This window comes from Triturus cristatus, chromosome 8, assembly GCF_964204655.1.
Source record: "Triturus cristatus chromosome 8, aTriCri1.1, whole genome shotgun sequence".
In the NCBI taxonomy this organism is placed as follows: domain Eukaryota; kingdom Metazoa; phylum Chordata; class Amphibia; order Caudata; family Salamandridae; genus Triturus; species Triturus cristatus.
This window is the reverse complement of record NC_140591.1, coordinates 1,244,311,983-1,244,326,978: the sequence shown is the minus strand read 5'-3', so window position 1 is coordinate 1,244,326,978 and position 14,996 is coordinate 1,244,311,983. Positions and strand designations below refer to the sequence as shown.

At 49.0% G+C, this 14,996-nt stretch overlaps 1 protein-coding gene across 2 annotated transcripts in view; it reads right to left on the bottom strand.

Annotated features, from left to right (window-relative positions):
• USP9X (ubiquitin specific peptidase 9 X-linked) overlaps window positions 1-14,996 on the bottom strand; it is a 1,605,828-nt gene that overhangs the window by 82,784 nt on the left and 1,508,048 nt on the right. For both annotated transcript variants that reach the window (XM_085622934.1, XM_085622935.1), the window contains exon 43: window positions 14,482-14,694. In XM_085622934.1, the coding sequence (XP_085479060.1) occupies window positions 14,482-14,694 (213 nt within the window). The remainder of the gene's footprint in view (window positions 1-14,481; window positions 14,695-14,996) is intronic.

Below are 14,996 nucleotides of genomic sequence, written 5' to 3'. Positions count from 1 at the left end.
GTTACTGATTGTAGAACAGTTTGAAAATGCAATAGAAATTGTACTTTGTTTGATTTACAGGGGATGCAGTAGGTTGCAACACTTTAGCAAATATAGTACATAGAAATGAATAGGCTTTTTCAATAAATTATATGTAAGTTACTTTTTACGTTACTTTTCTAACTCAGTGCTGGATACCTAGATTAAGCACTGGGACATTTCCTGCAAACAGGTATGTGAATACGTTTTGGTTATTTGTGCGATTTTTGAAGAATATTTTTAGATTTCAAAACTCCACACTTAAAAACTTTTTCAGAAAAAAGTGTCAATGTTATCCTATGGAGGCTAATATGGTTATCGGTTTTTGGGTAAGTAATCTGTCTTTGGAGTTGAGGTTCTGGGGTTAGACTCGGGGGTCCCCCAGGCTCTGTGATGCACTCTTGTTACACCCTCAGTGGCACTAGTGCGGCTGGGTGCAGAGTGTTGAGGCCCAATGTTATCCAATGGGGAATAGGGGGCCTCCGGTTGGTGGCTGCTGGCAAGCAGGCCACTGGGTTGTGGGAGCAAAGCTCCTGGACTTTAGCTCAGGGCAAATGGGGAAACAAATTAGCACCAAAGGTGCACCCTCAGCGGCTTTAGGGCGGCCGGGTGCAGGGTGCTGTTTCGAGGTCGGATGCCCTGTTTTCAATGGGGAGACTCCGGTCGAAAGAAACACTGCAGGCTCAGGGACGAAGATCTTCTGGGCGCGACCACCACTTTGAGGGGTAAGTTGGGATGTCTTGGGTTGGTTAGGCACCGCTAGTTTGGGCACACAAGGCTGTGGGGCGTCGAGTGCAGGGGTGCCTTTGGACGTCGGAAAGTCTTTGGTCGCGGTAGAGGGATCATCTGGATTGAGGCTGCAGGCGTTGGCTGGGGTCTGGAGGCTGGTCTGGGATCTCGGGTCACAATCGCCGGGGAGACCTCCTCGTGTTTTTCCACTCGAGCTTGGGCCGGTGTCGGCGGCTGCAGAGAGGACTGGATTCACGGTATTTGGCCGGAGCAGAAAGTTGCAGTTTGAACAAATCCAGTGATCACGGGATCAGTCTTTGGAAGTGAAGGCAGGCAGGTCCTCCGGGGTTTTTGAGGTTGCTGGCTGCAGGTTTGAGGGGAGACAAGCCTGTGGCCAAGTCAGTGTAAGAAACTGGCTCTATATATACTGCACCAAAGTGAGGTACACTGTGTATAGAGTCCAAGGGTCTCCAGAGGTTTGGCAGAGGTTAAAGTTAGATAGAACCTTACTCTAAAGTGGTAGCTTGGTCGAGCAGTAAGGCAGTATCAGAGGACAGTGTAAAGCATTTGATGTACACACTCAGTCAGCAAATGAATCCACACACAAGAACTGAACAATAGGCCAATTGTTTTGTATAAAAAAATATACTGTTGTTTTATTTCTAGAACCAAGCAAGCCTGGTACAGGTAAGCATAAAAATACTTTTCAGTAGTAAATTACTGGTATGAACACAGTTCAAAATTGCAGTGCAACTTGTACTGGTTTTGGTTACAGTTTTAAGTAAGCAGTTTGCAACACCTTGCAAGTATAGTACATTCAATTGAGTGGGCTTTTTAAGTAAAATGAATTAAATTACTTTTCAGATTACTTTTGCTACCACAGGAATGGATCCTAGATTTAGCCCTGGGATATTTCCTGAAAACAGGTGAGTAAATGCGTTTTGGTTAAAGGTACGATTTTTAAAGAATATTATTGCATTTCAAAAGTTTACACTTGGAAACTTTTTCACAAAGAACCCCCAATGTTATCCTATGGAAGGAAATTCAATTCACAGTTAAGTTACTTTTTAGTTACTTTTCTTACTCAGTGCTGGACACCTGGGTTCAGCATTGGGACCTTTCCTGCAAACAGTTGAGAAAATTCGGTTAGGTTATTAGTGTGATTTTTAAGGAATATTCTTAGTTTTCAAAAGTCGACACGTAGAAACTTTTTGGGAGAAAAAGTGTCAATGTTATCCTATGAGGAAAAGTGAGTTGGCGGTCTCGAGGTAAGTAATCGGTGTTTTGAGTTAAGGTTCTGGGGTTAGATTCAGGGGTCTCCCAGGGTCAGTGATGCACTGTTGTTGCACCCCCAGTGGCACTAGGGTGGCCGGGTGCAGAGTGTTGAGCCCCAATGTTATCCTATGGAGGATAGGGAGGCTCCGGTTGGTGGCAGCTGGCAAGCAGGCCACGGGGTTGTGGGAGCAAAGCTCCTAAGGTTAAGCTCAGGACAAGTTGGGGACCAAGTTAGCACCAAAGGGACACCCTCAGCGGCACTAGGGCAGCTGGGTGCAGAGTGCTGTTTTGAGGTCGGGTGCCCTGTTGATTTCAATGGAGATTCTCTGGGACAAAAACACTGCAGGCTCGGGGACGAGGATCTTCCAGGAGTGACCACCACTTCGAGGGGTAAGATGGGATGTAGAGGGATGGTTAGGCACCACTGGGTTCGGCACACAAGGCCGTGGGGCATCGGGTGCAGGGGTGCTTTTAGATGTCGGATTTTCTTACCCGCTCTGGTCGCGGTAGGGGGTCCTCTGGATTGAGGCTGCAGGCGTCGGCTTGAGGCACGTCAGGGGTCGCCAGATCTCGGGTCAGTATCGCCGGAGGGACCTCCTCGTGGTGTTTGTTCACTCAAACACGGGTCGGGCTCGGCGGGTGCAGTGTCTGCTGGATTCGCGGTTACTGGCTGGCACCAGAAGCTGCAGTTCAAACACGTACGGTGTTCATGGGAGAAGCAGCTTGGAAAGTGAAAGCCGGCAGTCCCTCTGGGGTTTTTGAGGTTGCTGGCCGCTGGACACGCCAGGGTTTTGCAGGAGCAGGTTCGAGGGGAGACAGGCCTGTAGGGCTGGGGCCAAGTCAGTGGGCGTCGTCCTCTTGTTAGCTCTGCACGGCTTCTCGTTCTTCTTTTCTTGTGGTTGCTGGATCTGAGGAAGCAAGGTTCAGGGTGCCCTCTAAATACTGGATTTAGGGGCGTTACAGGTAGGTAAAGGGCAGGGACCAATGGGTCCCTTCCCTGGGGTGGGTACACCCCCTATTCTGCCACTCTCCAGTGGGAGGGGGGCAGGAGCCTGTCCCTGGTTGGTTGGGTTCCCCCATCCTCAAGATGGCGGGGACTCGGAGTTGTGCTTCACCTCGCCTCCCCCACCTGAGCAGTGGAGTTGGCAGAGGTGTGCACATCTCGCTCCCTCACTTGTTTTTCCCACCGGTTCTTCCGCCCAAAGTGGGGGGTAGAACCATTGGGGACCAGTTGCTTTAAGTAGCAAATGGTCTCGGGAGGCTCACTAAGGAGTGCCTTTAAAGCTTCCCCTTTGTGAACCCTGCCCATCCTGGGGGAGGAGGCTTGGCACCTCGTCCCAGGATGTGCATTGTTTCAGGCCGCCACTCAGTCGGGACATTAGAAGTTGGTCGAGTTTCAGGGGACATCTCTATAATGCCTCTGTCGTGCATTTTACATTAAATCCCACACTGGCATCAGTGTGGATTTAATGTCCTGAGAAGTTTGATACCAAACTTCCCAGTTTTCAGTGTGGCCATTGTAGGGTCTGCTTTCTATGTTCACCCCCACTTTTTGCTTTTGCTTCACTGGTTTTCGACTTAGATGTGGCTGGGGGCCTGCTAATCAGACCCACAGCCCAGCTGTTCTCTCTCTAAACTAATACTATGTACTTTAGGTGCATAACCCAATTGGATAGGATCACCTTATTGGCCCCTGTACAGTGTACCCCAGGGCATAGGTGTACCCTAGGCCTACCAGGGGCTGCAGCATGTATTATGCCACCCCTGGCCTGGCCTTCCATTATGACACAACTGGCGCAAGGTCGTGTAATCACCCCTTGCTTAGGTGTAGTATTCCTATACCTACCTTATATATAGACACATGTGTACCTATCAGCCACTCCTATGGCAGGCCTTAACAATCCTGGAGTGCTTGGTAACATGCGAGATGGTGCTCTAGCATGAGCTGAGCCTGTCTGCAGCTTTCGGAACCATGTCCTTATAGCTGTTCTATGATATAGCCTACCATATACTCTTAAAGTGCCTTATAATCTTAAACGGTTATGGTAACTATGGTTTGGCTCTATCGAAACATGTCGTGTAAGGTGTCTAACACTTTGGAATAATACCCCCATACCATTTCTGGCAATGAGGATATTATTCCCCCCTTCTAGAGGGAGAAGACATGTTGAAACCTACTTACCCGGTTAAAGTTAACCAGAGCCCAAGCATCACAAAATGGATGCTGCTGCCACAGACACAAGTCTGACCTGCTGCTGGGAGTCCTTCCAGCGAGGGAGGCTTGGACAATAGGTTTACTGCCTTGGGAGGTGCGAGCACCACCCTAGACAGGATTTAGTGTATTGGGGCAGGGAGGGTTGAATGAAACGAGACACTGCCTGGGGCACACAAGGCGTCCCATGCATAGTCCAGCTCAAACCGGTGCTGGGGCACTCCAGCCCCAGCTCTGGCGCGAAACTGGACAAAGGAAAGGGGGTGTAGCCACTCCCCTTCCTGGTCCCACCCATAGGAGGGACCTTGCAGGTAGACCAGCCCACTAGCCCAGTATATTAGAAGCTAGTTGAGCCCTGCTAAATTAGATTACCCTGAATCTGCAACTTGAACAGAAACTCTGGACCTTCGACATTCGACCTCAGGAAGAAGACTGAAGAAATCTCCCTTGTGGCCAAGGAGTGACCACCCTGGGCAACCAGGCACCATCCAGCGACCGCTGCTTGCTTTGCACCTGAATCCTACGAGGGACGACTGCAGAGACTGACCAGCGCCGAGACTTCCAGACACCTCTGAACCAGATCCACATCTCCAGCACAGCTGAGACTCGTGGAGGCGACGAGGGACGTGGGACCGGCGACTTGGGAAAAGTGGCTAGTAACTGACTAGCGCGACTTCTGAGGCTTCCTCGAGGCTGTGCTTGGGGAATTGAGAAACCCCACTCCCGAGCACCATCTGCAAAGAAGACCAGCTCCCCACACTTCACGTGTTCTGCGTGGGGCCCTTCTGCACCTGTGTTGCTCGACGTGTTGTCCGGTTGCTGGCCCGTTGGCTAGTAGCCTCTGCGACGACGAACCTTTACTTTCATCTTGCTGGTCCGGCTCCTCCAGACTGGCACCCGCTCCTCTGTGAAAGAGAAGCACCCCAGACCTTCCTGGTCTGCACCATAAGTAAGTCCTCCATCCTGCGTGGGTTCAGCTTGCCAAGGCTTGTTGGGTCCTGACTCGATTTCGACGCTGCCGACAGCAAGAGCCTTCGTGGGACAGCTCACCTCCTGGTCCTGCTCGTCCTCGACGTCTCCTGGTACCCGTGGCTGCTGCGACAAGCTTCACCTCTTCACCTGCATCTTCACGACATCGCCTGGTTCCTTCCTGGTTCCTTCCCGGCTCCTGGCTGGTGACCTAGACTCTGTCCCTTCTGCTTGCAGGTTCCTTCCTTCTTGATCCCCACCTTGGGATCCACCGGACACTCTTCACTGACTGCCTGTCAGCAACTTTCCTTCAGGCATCCATAGAAGTCCACGCCGAAACCCGACGCAAGTTCACACCTATGCACCCGCAGCCCGTGGGCTAGGTAACTTGGGTACTTCGGTGCTCACAAGGGTATTGACTATCCTAGGGTCTAGTTTCCGAGTCTCGACTTTCTAGCTATACCAGAAGTGTCCTAAAACTGCTTATTTCTAACTGCTAGTGATTCTATCGACTTTTACGCATTAGGCGTGAGTGTTTCCACTCTGCACCTGAATCCCGTGGGCCTCCCACTTCCTAACTGTTGGTAGTATAGTGTAGCCCCAGCGATTCTCTAGGCCTAGGCCTATCCTGTGTTCGTGACAGTGGTCCTTATACCACTCACTTAGTATATGGTTTGCGTGGCCCCTAGGGCCTAACTGTATTACTTACCTGTGTGACTTAATGTATGCTTAAATAAGACTGTGTTGTACTTACCTCGAATATCAAAGAGTGCTGAGGGTTTGCCTAGAATAAATACATTCTATTTTTATATATATCTGTTGTGGTGTCCTTTCATTTGGTATTCAAGGGATTACATATGGTCTAACAGCTGGCTTCACATGCTATTCAGAGTTTAGCCTAAGACTGCTCTTGTCCATGCTACCACTAGGATAGCTGGTCTATAAGGTTGACTTTACAACCAATCACCATAAGGGTTGTTTGGACTGATACAAAGTGTACACTAGAATTAGTGACATCATATATCAGGCCAACTTCTCACAGCCATTATGGTGCTGTGGAGTTCGCAATGACAAACTCCCAGCACCATATACTCTTAATGGCAGCACAGCACTTACAATGCCCAAAAATGGACTTGGGCACTGTAGGGGTACAGGGCTCATGCACCTGTACCCTCCCCACTGGCACAGTGCACCCAGCTGGAGGGGTGGCTGATCTCGGACAGGGCAGTGGGTTGTTGGCATGGCACACAGATGTGTGCCATGTTGATACTTCACTTTGTTTTGCACCAATACACGCAGCCTGCAAAGGCAGTGTGTGTATGAAAAGGTGCAGGGCCTCTATGGGTGGCACAATAATTGCTGCAGCAATTAGGGGCCTTCTCTGGTCACAGTGCCCTGGGTACCTGTGGTACCATTTACCAGGGACTGACCTGTGGATCGTCTCTACCAGATACATCGTTACGGTAAGTAAATCGTACATCTGATAGAGACTACTAGCCGCAGATTCCTTCATGTGGAATAGATACCCTAGCAATACCCCCTGGGAAGGAGGATCTGCAAAAGGACCCCACCAGCCAATGCAGAACAGAGGGCCACACAGGGGACCAGATCTGTGGACCGGGTAGAACCTCGCCCATGCCAGGTCAAGGGAACCCCCACAAGCAGAACCCCACCGACCCCAAGGGGACATAGGAGGGAAAGAAGGCTGAAGAAGCTTGTACACTCACAGCAGAGGAACCATGGGCAAGAACGGAGAGGCCGAAGCATCCCACTCCCCCACAAGGCAACATAGCTTCCGCCCAATGCCAAGACAGGAAAAGCGGAAGAAGACGACGACGAAAAGAAGGCGAACCCACTCCAGATGGAGAGCAGCCTGTCAGCCAGAACTGCGCCGGCAGTCAAGCCGCCAGAAGCGAGAAGAACAGCCCGAGGCCCCAGGAAGGCCGAGTAGGCGACACCTGGCAAGGGAGAACACAGGGTCGTCCCAGACCTCAGGACAGGAGCAGGGAGAGGAGGAGATGCCCAAGCACACCACTACGAGTGGCCGCGCACACTACCTCAGGAAGCAAAAGCAACCTACTTAAACGCCATGGAGAAAAGGCACCGGAAGGCGACCAGAACCCTCTGGCAGAGCGTAAGCTATATGACAGCTACCACTACCCCACATAGGGTAAGTTAAGTCTCAAGATATGGGAACGCTCTTTGGAAGAACTTCCGCAGCAGAGGAAAAAACAAAAGAGCCACGGGGAAAAAAACACACCCGGTGAAGGCGTGACAAGCAGCCCAAGCAAAGCAGAAGGCCCAATCTCAGGGCCAAGTCCGCGCAACAACAACTGCTGAACCCACACACAATCAACACAAGGGTCGTCCAGCAGCCAACAATGCCAAAGTCCCAAGGAAGGACGTACACAGCCAGAAAAACACACTCCACAGCCAGAACAACCGGCCTAAGAAGGCCCAGAATCAACCCAACTCAGAAGTCACCGAGGAGAGGACGGAGGAGGAGGAGGATAAGGCGGAGGAGGAGGAGGAGGAGGAGGAGGACAGAGCCCCGCCAAGAGCCTTTGGATGGCAGAGTCGGCCAGGGCATGGAACAACAGACTGCCATCAAACGGAAGGTCGATGAGTCGCTCCCGAACATTCTCAGGGAATACTCCGTCCCGAAGCCAAGCATGGAGACAGAGAGCAAATGAGGAAGCCATGGCCCGGCCCAGCACCTCCGAGATGTCCAGAGCGGAGCGAAGAATAAACGAAGCAAGCTCCCGGCCATCCAATGCATGATGCCGTAAGTCCACCTGACCAGACTCCTGGGACGCTGCAGATCCCAGAGACTCAGCCGAGTCCCACAAACAGGAGGAGGCCCTAGCCAGCACACACAAGGTGTTAAGGGCCCACAGGGCCGCGCTGGATGGGGCGAACATGTTGCGCCACCAAGAGTCCAGCCAGCGGGCCTCTCGGGACTGCAGAGTCAACAGTGGCGGCAGGGAGGGAAAAGCAGTACGCAAAAGGGGACTGGCGGCTGAGGGGTGAAGGGAAAAACACGCCGGGTCACGCGGCGCCGGGAGGTGCCGGTGCAGAAGATGCGGAGGCACTGGATCCCCTGAGGAAGGATGCCTCCAAGCCCCCGTCAAGGAAGAAAGGAGCGAACCTTTAAAGGGAAGTAAGACTTCCCTCCCACCAGAGCCCTGGTGGAGGACCTCCAATAGATGGTCCGCCGGAAAGTGAGCCACCGGGTCACCCATGTGCAGGATGCCCACAGCCGTGGACACCGCGTAAGCGAAGGCCGCACCCGCCTCTGTAGGGTCCAGCGGTGGAGAAAGCAGCTCCTCCGTGGGAGACGGCTGCAAGCTAAGGCGGCCGTCCCCGAGGCCAAGCGGGACGGGCAAGGGCCAGACCTGGAAGTCAGAAGGAGCCGAAGAATGAGGGACCTGGCGCTCTTCCGACAAACACCTCTGCCTCAGGAAGGACGGGGAGCCGCCCTTCGATGCCGGTGAAAAAGATACCACGCGGCGGCCAGTCTCCGGGGAGGACGACACCAATATACAGCCTGCCTCCGGAGAAGGAGCGCCCGAAGACGAATCCGCAGTACGACCCATGCGCGGAGCCGTAGAGTCCGCTGCTTGAAGCAGGACGCGGCACCATCCGGCGTCACCGGACAAGGTGCCTCCAAGCCACCCTGCACCGGAGACCGGAGTAGAGCTGGAGCCGTACCGGTCCCGGGGCGGCACCGGAATGACACCGACCCCACGCCCGGCGAGGCAGCCACCTGCGTGAGGGAACGAGACGGGCCTGGGGAGTGGCACGAAGCCCTCCGCCAGCCGCGGCCCTGAATGAGGCGAAGATTGCTCGGCAACCCATGTGGCGGCGCCAGGGACGATTCAACCTCCGACTCGCCCTCTGACGAGGCAGCCGCCTGTGGGGAGGGACGAGAGGGACCCGGAGAGGGACGAAGGGTCCTCCCCCAGCCTCGACCTGGAGCGGAACAAGGAGGGTCCACTGACCTCTGTGGCTCCGCACGGTCCAGCTGCTGCCAGCGCCGTAGCGGTGTCACCTCGGCCTTAGACAGGACCACCTTGTCAAAGGACCGAGAGGGGCTCGGGATGCGACCCGAGCCCTGGCGACCTCCCGCGACACCACAGGGACCCCCGCGGGAGTTTGCAGTGAGGCAGAGATGCCGTGGCCTGAAGGAGGTAACCCAGAGGAGCCGCACCCCAACAGCACCACATCATCCAAGCCCGGATCCAAACCAGTCGGCGCTGGGGCTGGAGCCACTGGCGGCGCCACGGAGGGCCCTGTGCAGGGCGAGGGATCCGCCGACGCCCCAGGAGGGGGAAGGAGGAGTAGACGCCAGCGAGGCCTGCAAAGCCGCCGCGTATGTCTCCATTTGGACTCTCGACGCCCCAACACCGGGAAACAGTGGATAGGACGACACGCAGGGCCGCATCACCCGCAGAGAGTCAACGCTCCCGGTAGGCCGGAAACCAGCCCCCGGGGATAAACTGCGACACTTACCCACCGGGGAGCGACGCTCACGTGACATCGGAGAAGGGCAAGGACGACGACCACGGCCGTATCTGAAGCCGTCCGCCGAAGCAGACCGAGGGGAGGACGTCGACCTGGAGAGACGCGCCAAGAGAAGTTTCATCCGGCACTCCCGCCACGACTTCGGCTTCAACTGTTGGCACGACGCACAATCTGTGGTGCCGTGATCGTCCCCCAAACACCACATACAAATGAGGTGAGGGGCCGTCACCGATATAAGACGCCCACAAAACGTACAAGCTTTGAAACCCGAAGGCATTCGCACACTGTTCCACCAAAATGAAATGGAAGAAAAAGGGGCCATAACAGGCCCGTAACAAGGATCGGATCCGCGTTGCACGCGGAAAAGGAAAAAACTGACGTAGGCGCGCCGGGGCAGGTCTTATGTGACCTCGATGACATCACATACGACGCTTGGGCGAAGTCGCGTGATGTCGCCCCGCCCCCAGCGCGCAGGGATGCTGTGGCAAAAAAGTTTCCGGATCCAGTCTCACGCCTGAGGATAATTCTACGTGAAGGAATCTGCAGCTAGTAGTCTCTATCAGATATACGATTTTAACATTAAGGATGATGCAGATATGCGGGTCCTCCGCCGACATGTTCAGATGGCAGTACCTACAGGACTGAGACCCGGGCATCTCTACTGCACCAGAAGTAGAGTACTCGACAAACAAGAGAAACGAGTCTCAGAAAACAAGTCAAAAATATGACTAGGAGTACCGCTCTCTCTCAGATCTGTGCTTGCTGGCGCGGAAAAAGAAAGAACTGACGTCAGCGCTCGTGGGCGCGTCTAAGTAGCTCCGACGACGTCATCTCGGTGGCTACGACGCCAGCGACGTACGTGGAGCCGCACGACGACGCCTACCGACGCGCAGGGGTACTGCTGAGGACAAACTTTCCGGATCCAGTCTGACGCCTGGGGATATTCTAAGGTAAGGAATCTATCACTAACAAGGTCTCTTTCAGATGATTTTAAATTACAATTTGAGTGTAAGAAGTATTTCTCCATCTGCTCCCAAAGTGGAGTTATCATTTGCTAAGTGTAATAAGGTACTCCAGTGTTAGTCTATGGGAGAGTTAGCCTTGCAACAGCGTAAAACGACTTTTGGAGTTTTTCACTGCCAGGACACTTAATACTAAAGCACACTATTTAGGTAACATGTACCCTACCCTATGAGCTTTTCGGGCCTACCGCAGGATTACTTATAAGTATTAAGAAAGGTGTAGGCCTGATAAAAGGTTTATCTTGCCAGGTCGAAACAGCAGTTTAAAACTGCACTACAGGCTGTAGTAGCAGGCATGAGGCATGTTTTACAGTGTTACTTAAATAGCATATAATTTACAGGCCCTGGGTACAAGTAGTACCATGTACTAGGGACTTTCAAGTCAATTCAATGTGCCAATCCTGGGTAGGTCAATTTTGCTATCTTTAAGGGAGAGAGAACATGCACTTTACCACAGGTCCTAATCTCAATCACTTTGCTAAAATTGGTCCTTTACCACAGGTCCTAATAACAGTCACAATGCCAACAAAAGTGGGTTTAGCAAAAACAGGGTAGTGATGGCAAAAAGGCTAGAGAATACCACCCAAAAGGTGGTTAGGTCTAACAGTCTCATTTCCATAGCCCCGCAAAACCTATGCAGGACTGTCTCTTCCTGCTCCTCTTCTGTCATCAGTGCTGTGGAGATCTCCCATCACCACTCCCTGTAGGCCTACCTTGGAAGCCCCTCTCTTCTCCTGCAGGGTGCTCAGCATGGATCAGGGCATCACTGCTCGACAATCCCAGCCGCTCCCAATGTGGCGAGTTTTCCTTGAGGCAGTGGAGTTCTAGGCCAACATCTCTATCTGCTTCTTTGCCCCTGGGGCCCCCTTCCCTGTGATCAGAGCTGCAGGCTCTGTATCTCTTCACACTGCAAACTTACATGTGGGAGCTCTCACCCCTGTGCCTGAGGCACTCTGTCTGTCCTGGAATTAGGCCCTACCCGGGCCAAAGGAGCCTCAGGTCTGCATCCTCGCTGGACCTCTGTATTCTGGTGCAATTTTAGCACCACCATCTTTCTTTGACTCCGGCATGAAGTGCCCTGCTTGACTGCGATTTTGCAAGGCTGCTGCCCTCCTTGAACGTTGCAGATTCCGTTTACGCCACACGATCAGCTTTTTGCGAAGTTGGACCAAAGCGATTCCCTGGTATGTCTTGCACTATAGCTTGGCAAGCCACGCCCCCAGACTCTACATAGGTCGATGAAATTCAATATAAAAAAATTAAGTGATGCCATTCCACCAGAATAACACAAACTTGAAGTACAAACTAAATAAGGTGAATTTTATAATAGTGTACGAAACGGGTGCTCATAAATAACAAGTGAAGCATAGGCCACAATGTCATGCTGGAGCTTTATATACTGGCTTGATGACATAAAACAATGTATTTGTAATAAGTAAAGTTAAGAAATGTCTACATTCTTTAGAAATTTAAATTCTATAATGATTTAAAACTCAGTTTAGTAAAGCTGTCAGGCATTAGGAAATTGACAGATTTTTATTTTTTTAATGAACACTAAACCTGGTTTTAGTGTCACCGTTTTTGCAGTGCAGCAGAAAACTGCAAGACTCTTCCTCCTATGCTCTCTTAACTATATTAAAATATCAATTTGTCAGAGAAGTGGGCATGGATACAAACTAAGAACTAAGTGAATGACTTCCAGTGATTTTGTTTTTGCCTAAACCTCTAATAAAAAAGAAAACGAGCCACCTCCTTACAATTGGTTACAATTAAATTGTGTTGAATACAACAGTGGGTAGGCTTTTTCTGAAGGTACTCAACATACTCTTTGTGAAGTTCGATACATGTACTCATCGGTGCTGTATACAATATACTGTAGAACAGTAGTACGGAAGGAAAACTGATGAAAGTTCTGAATATATTAAATCAACTGCGTCACCCCCAACTAGCACCACCTTAGAGCTGACATCGCGCATCAAAGAGATGTTTAGCTTTCTTGCCAAACCAGTGAAGTTGTGTACCTTGGTTTGAGGATACTCTGTCTCATGACCAGTAAACATAAGACATCTATGAATTTTGTTGTCTTGTACTAAGTATGAGATGCTAAAACTGGAAACTATGCCGTGAGAAATATTTAGTGTAATTTTTTCTTGTGGTGACCGCGTATGAGCTGTTTTGTTTCGTATATCAATATTAAATATACATAATTGCTATTTCTTGATAAAAAAAAGATTGGAAAAAAATGGAGGAGCACGACATTATATTTGCAAGTGTTTATGGTTGGATGAAAATCAGCAACTCATACATTTGGCGGTATGAGAAAGCAATGAAATCTGATCTGTGCATGGGACATTCTGAAACATAAAATATCTCACTAAACATTAGAAGCAATGGTATAAGTAGATTATGTTTTCCTCAATGGCTAACTGTAGAAAAGTGCGTGATTATATTTTGGATAAGAGAACCATAGTAGGTTAGATATTTATGAGATTGCCAGTGCATTTAATTAGGCATTGTAAAATGTCTCAGGAGAGTATGGCAAGTCATTTTTAATTTAGTAGAAATGTTCTTCTGACTATCAATATTAATTTCGTTTATAAGTATTTATACAGAGACTTAGGGGTAGTATATGACATAATGGCAGTATTTTGCACATAATATAATAAATGGAGTAATTTCTTTTATTATGTTTATATATTTAAAGACATAATGGCAGTATTTTGCACACAACATAATATAGTGATTTGTTTTATTATATTTTATGTATTTATATCATATTTATACCCTTAGATATTGTAGATGGAAATGGAAATATTGACGGAATATTTGTATTGAAACGGTTTAAGAAATTTATTTGGACCTACTATCAATTCCTGGACTAAGGAAATCACGAGGATGTAAATTATTAATATTGATGGACTCAACAGTATATGAGAGAAATAGAACAACAAAAAAAGTTTATAAAAAAAAAGTAGAATGTAACTAAGAAATAAGAAGAAAAAAAGACTATGTATGCTTTTGGATAAGTATAGATGTATTTTTTCTATGTTCACTAATGGTGTTCTGTCACCTGGGTTATGCATCACATAAAAATATGGCGTTTTATTTTCTCCGTGTATGTGAACAAGGGCAAGTGGTGCCCGAAACACGGTGATTGTGTGTGTGTGTATATATGTATGTATGTATGTATGTATATATATATATGTATATGTGTATATATATATATATATATATATATATATATATATATATATATATATATATATATATATATATATATATATATATATATATATATATATATATATATATATATATATATATATATATATATATATATATATATATATATATATATATATATATATATATATATATATATATATACACACACACACACACAGAAATACAACTAAGGTGCAGCCAAATGCTTTATACCATGACACAGTAAACTAATGAAGTTGTCCAGTGCTGTCCTTTGAATTAAACCATGTACATATAGTTCCAGCGTCCCACTAAGGGGAAAACGGGTGTTATTTTATCAATCCATGCTGAACTACTCACAGAAGAAACTTATGGGAATGGCCACACTGATTTTGGGCCAAAATTACATATCCAGATTTATCAAAACAGATATCAATCTTTTAAATTTCAATCTCAGGTTATCCCACACTTCAAGCAGCCAGATATGTTATGACATTAACTCATTGCTTATTTAGCTTGACTATGTACCTCCTCTGGGCAGAGTTCACAAGCCTTTGCAAGGGTCATCCTAGCACTGTGTGATCTCTCCAAGAAGTAACCATTGGATGTTTCATTGCTCTGAACTGGGGGAGACCAATTGTTGTATGTGTATTGTGGGTTGCCAGTATATGGCCTGCGCTCCAATTCATCACCAAGCCATTCCACTGCCCACGTCCATTTTCTCTTCAGATCTCCATTGCTCTAGAAAGAACCAAAAAAGGAAAAGCAATTTTTTTGGGCATTTCAACATTGCAAAAAACATACATTGGCTGTTCACTTGTATTTGCTTTACATAAACAGGACACTACATCTCAAATGGGGTTGACAAAACTGGGTTAAAACCTCATGTAATGATTCCACAATATTCCATACACTGCGATATGTATTTCATTGATAAAGATTTTGAAGAAGAAGCGAGAGAAAGAGGGGCCAAGGGAGAAGGTAGGTGGCGGTATAACAAGAGATTAGATTTCTACACAAAGGACTTTAATGCAGCATCAACA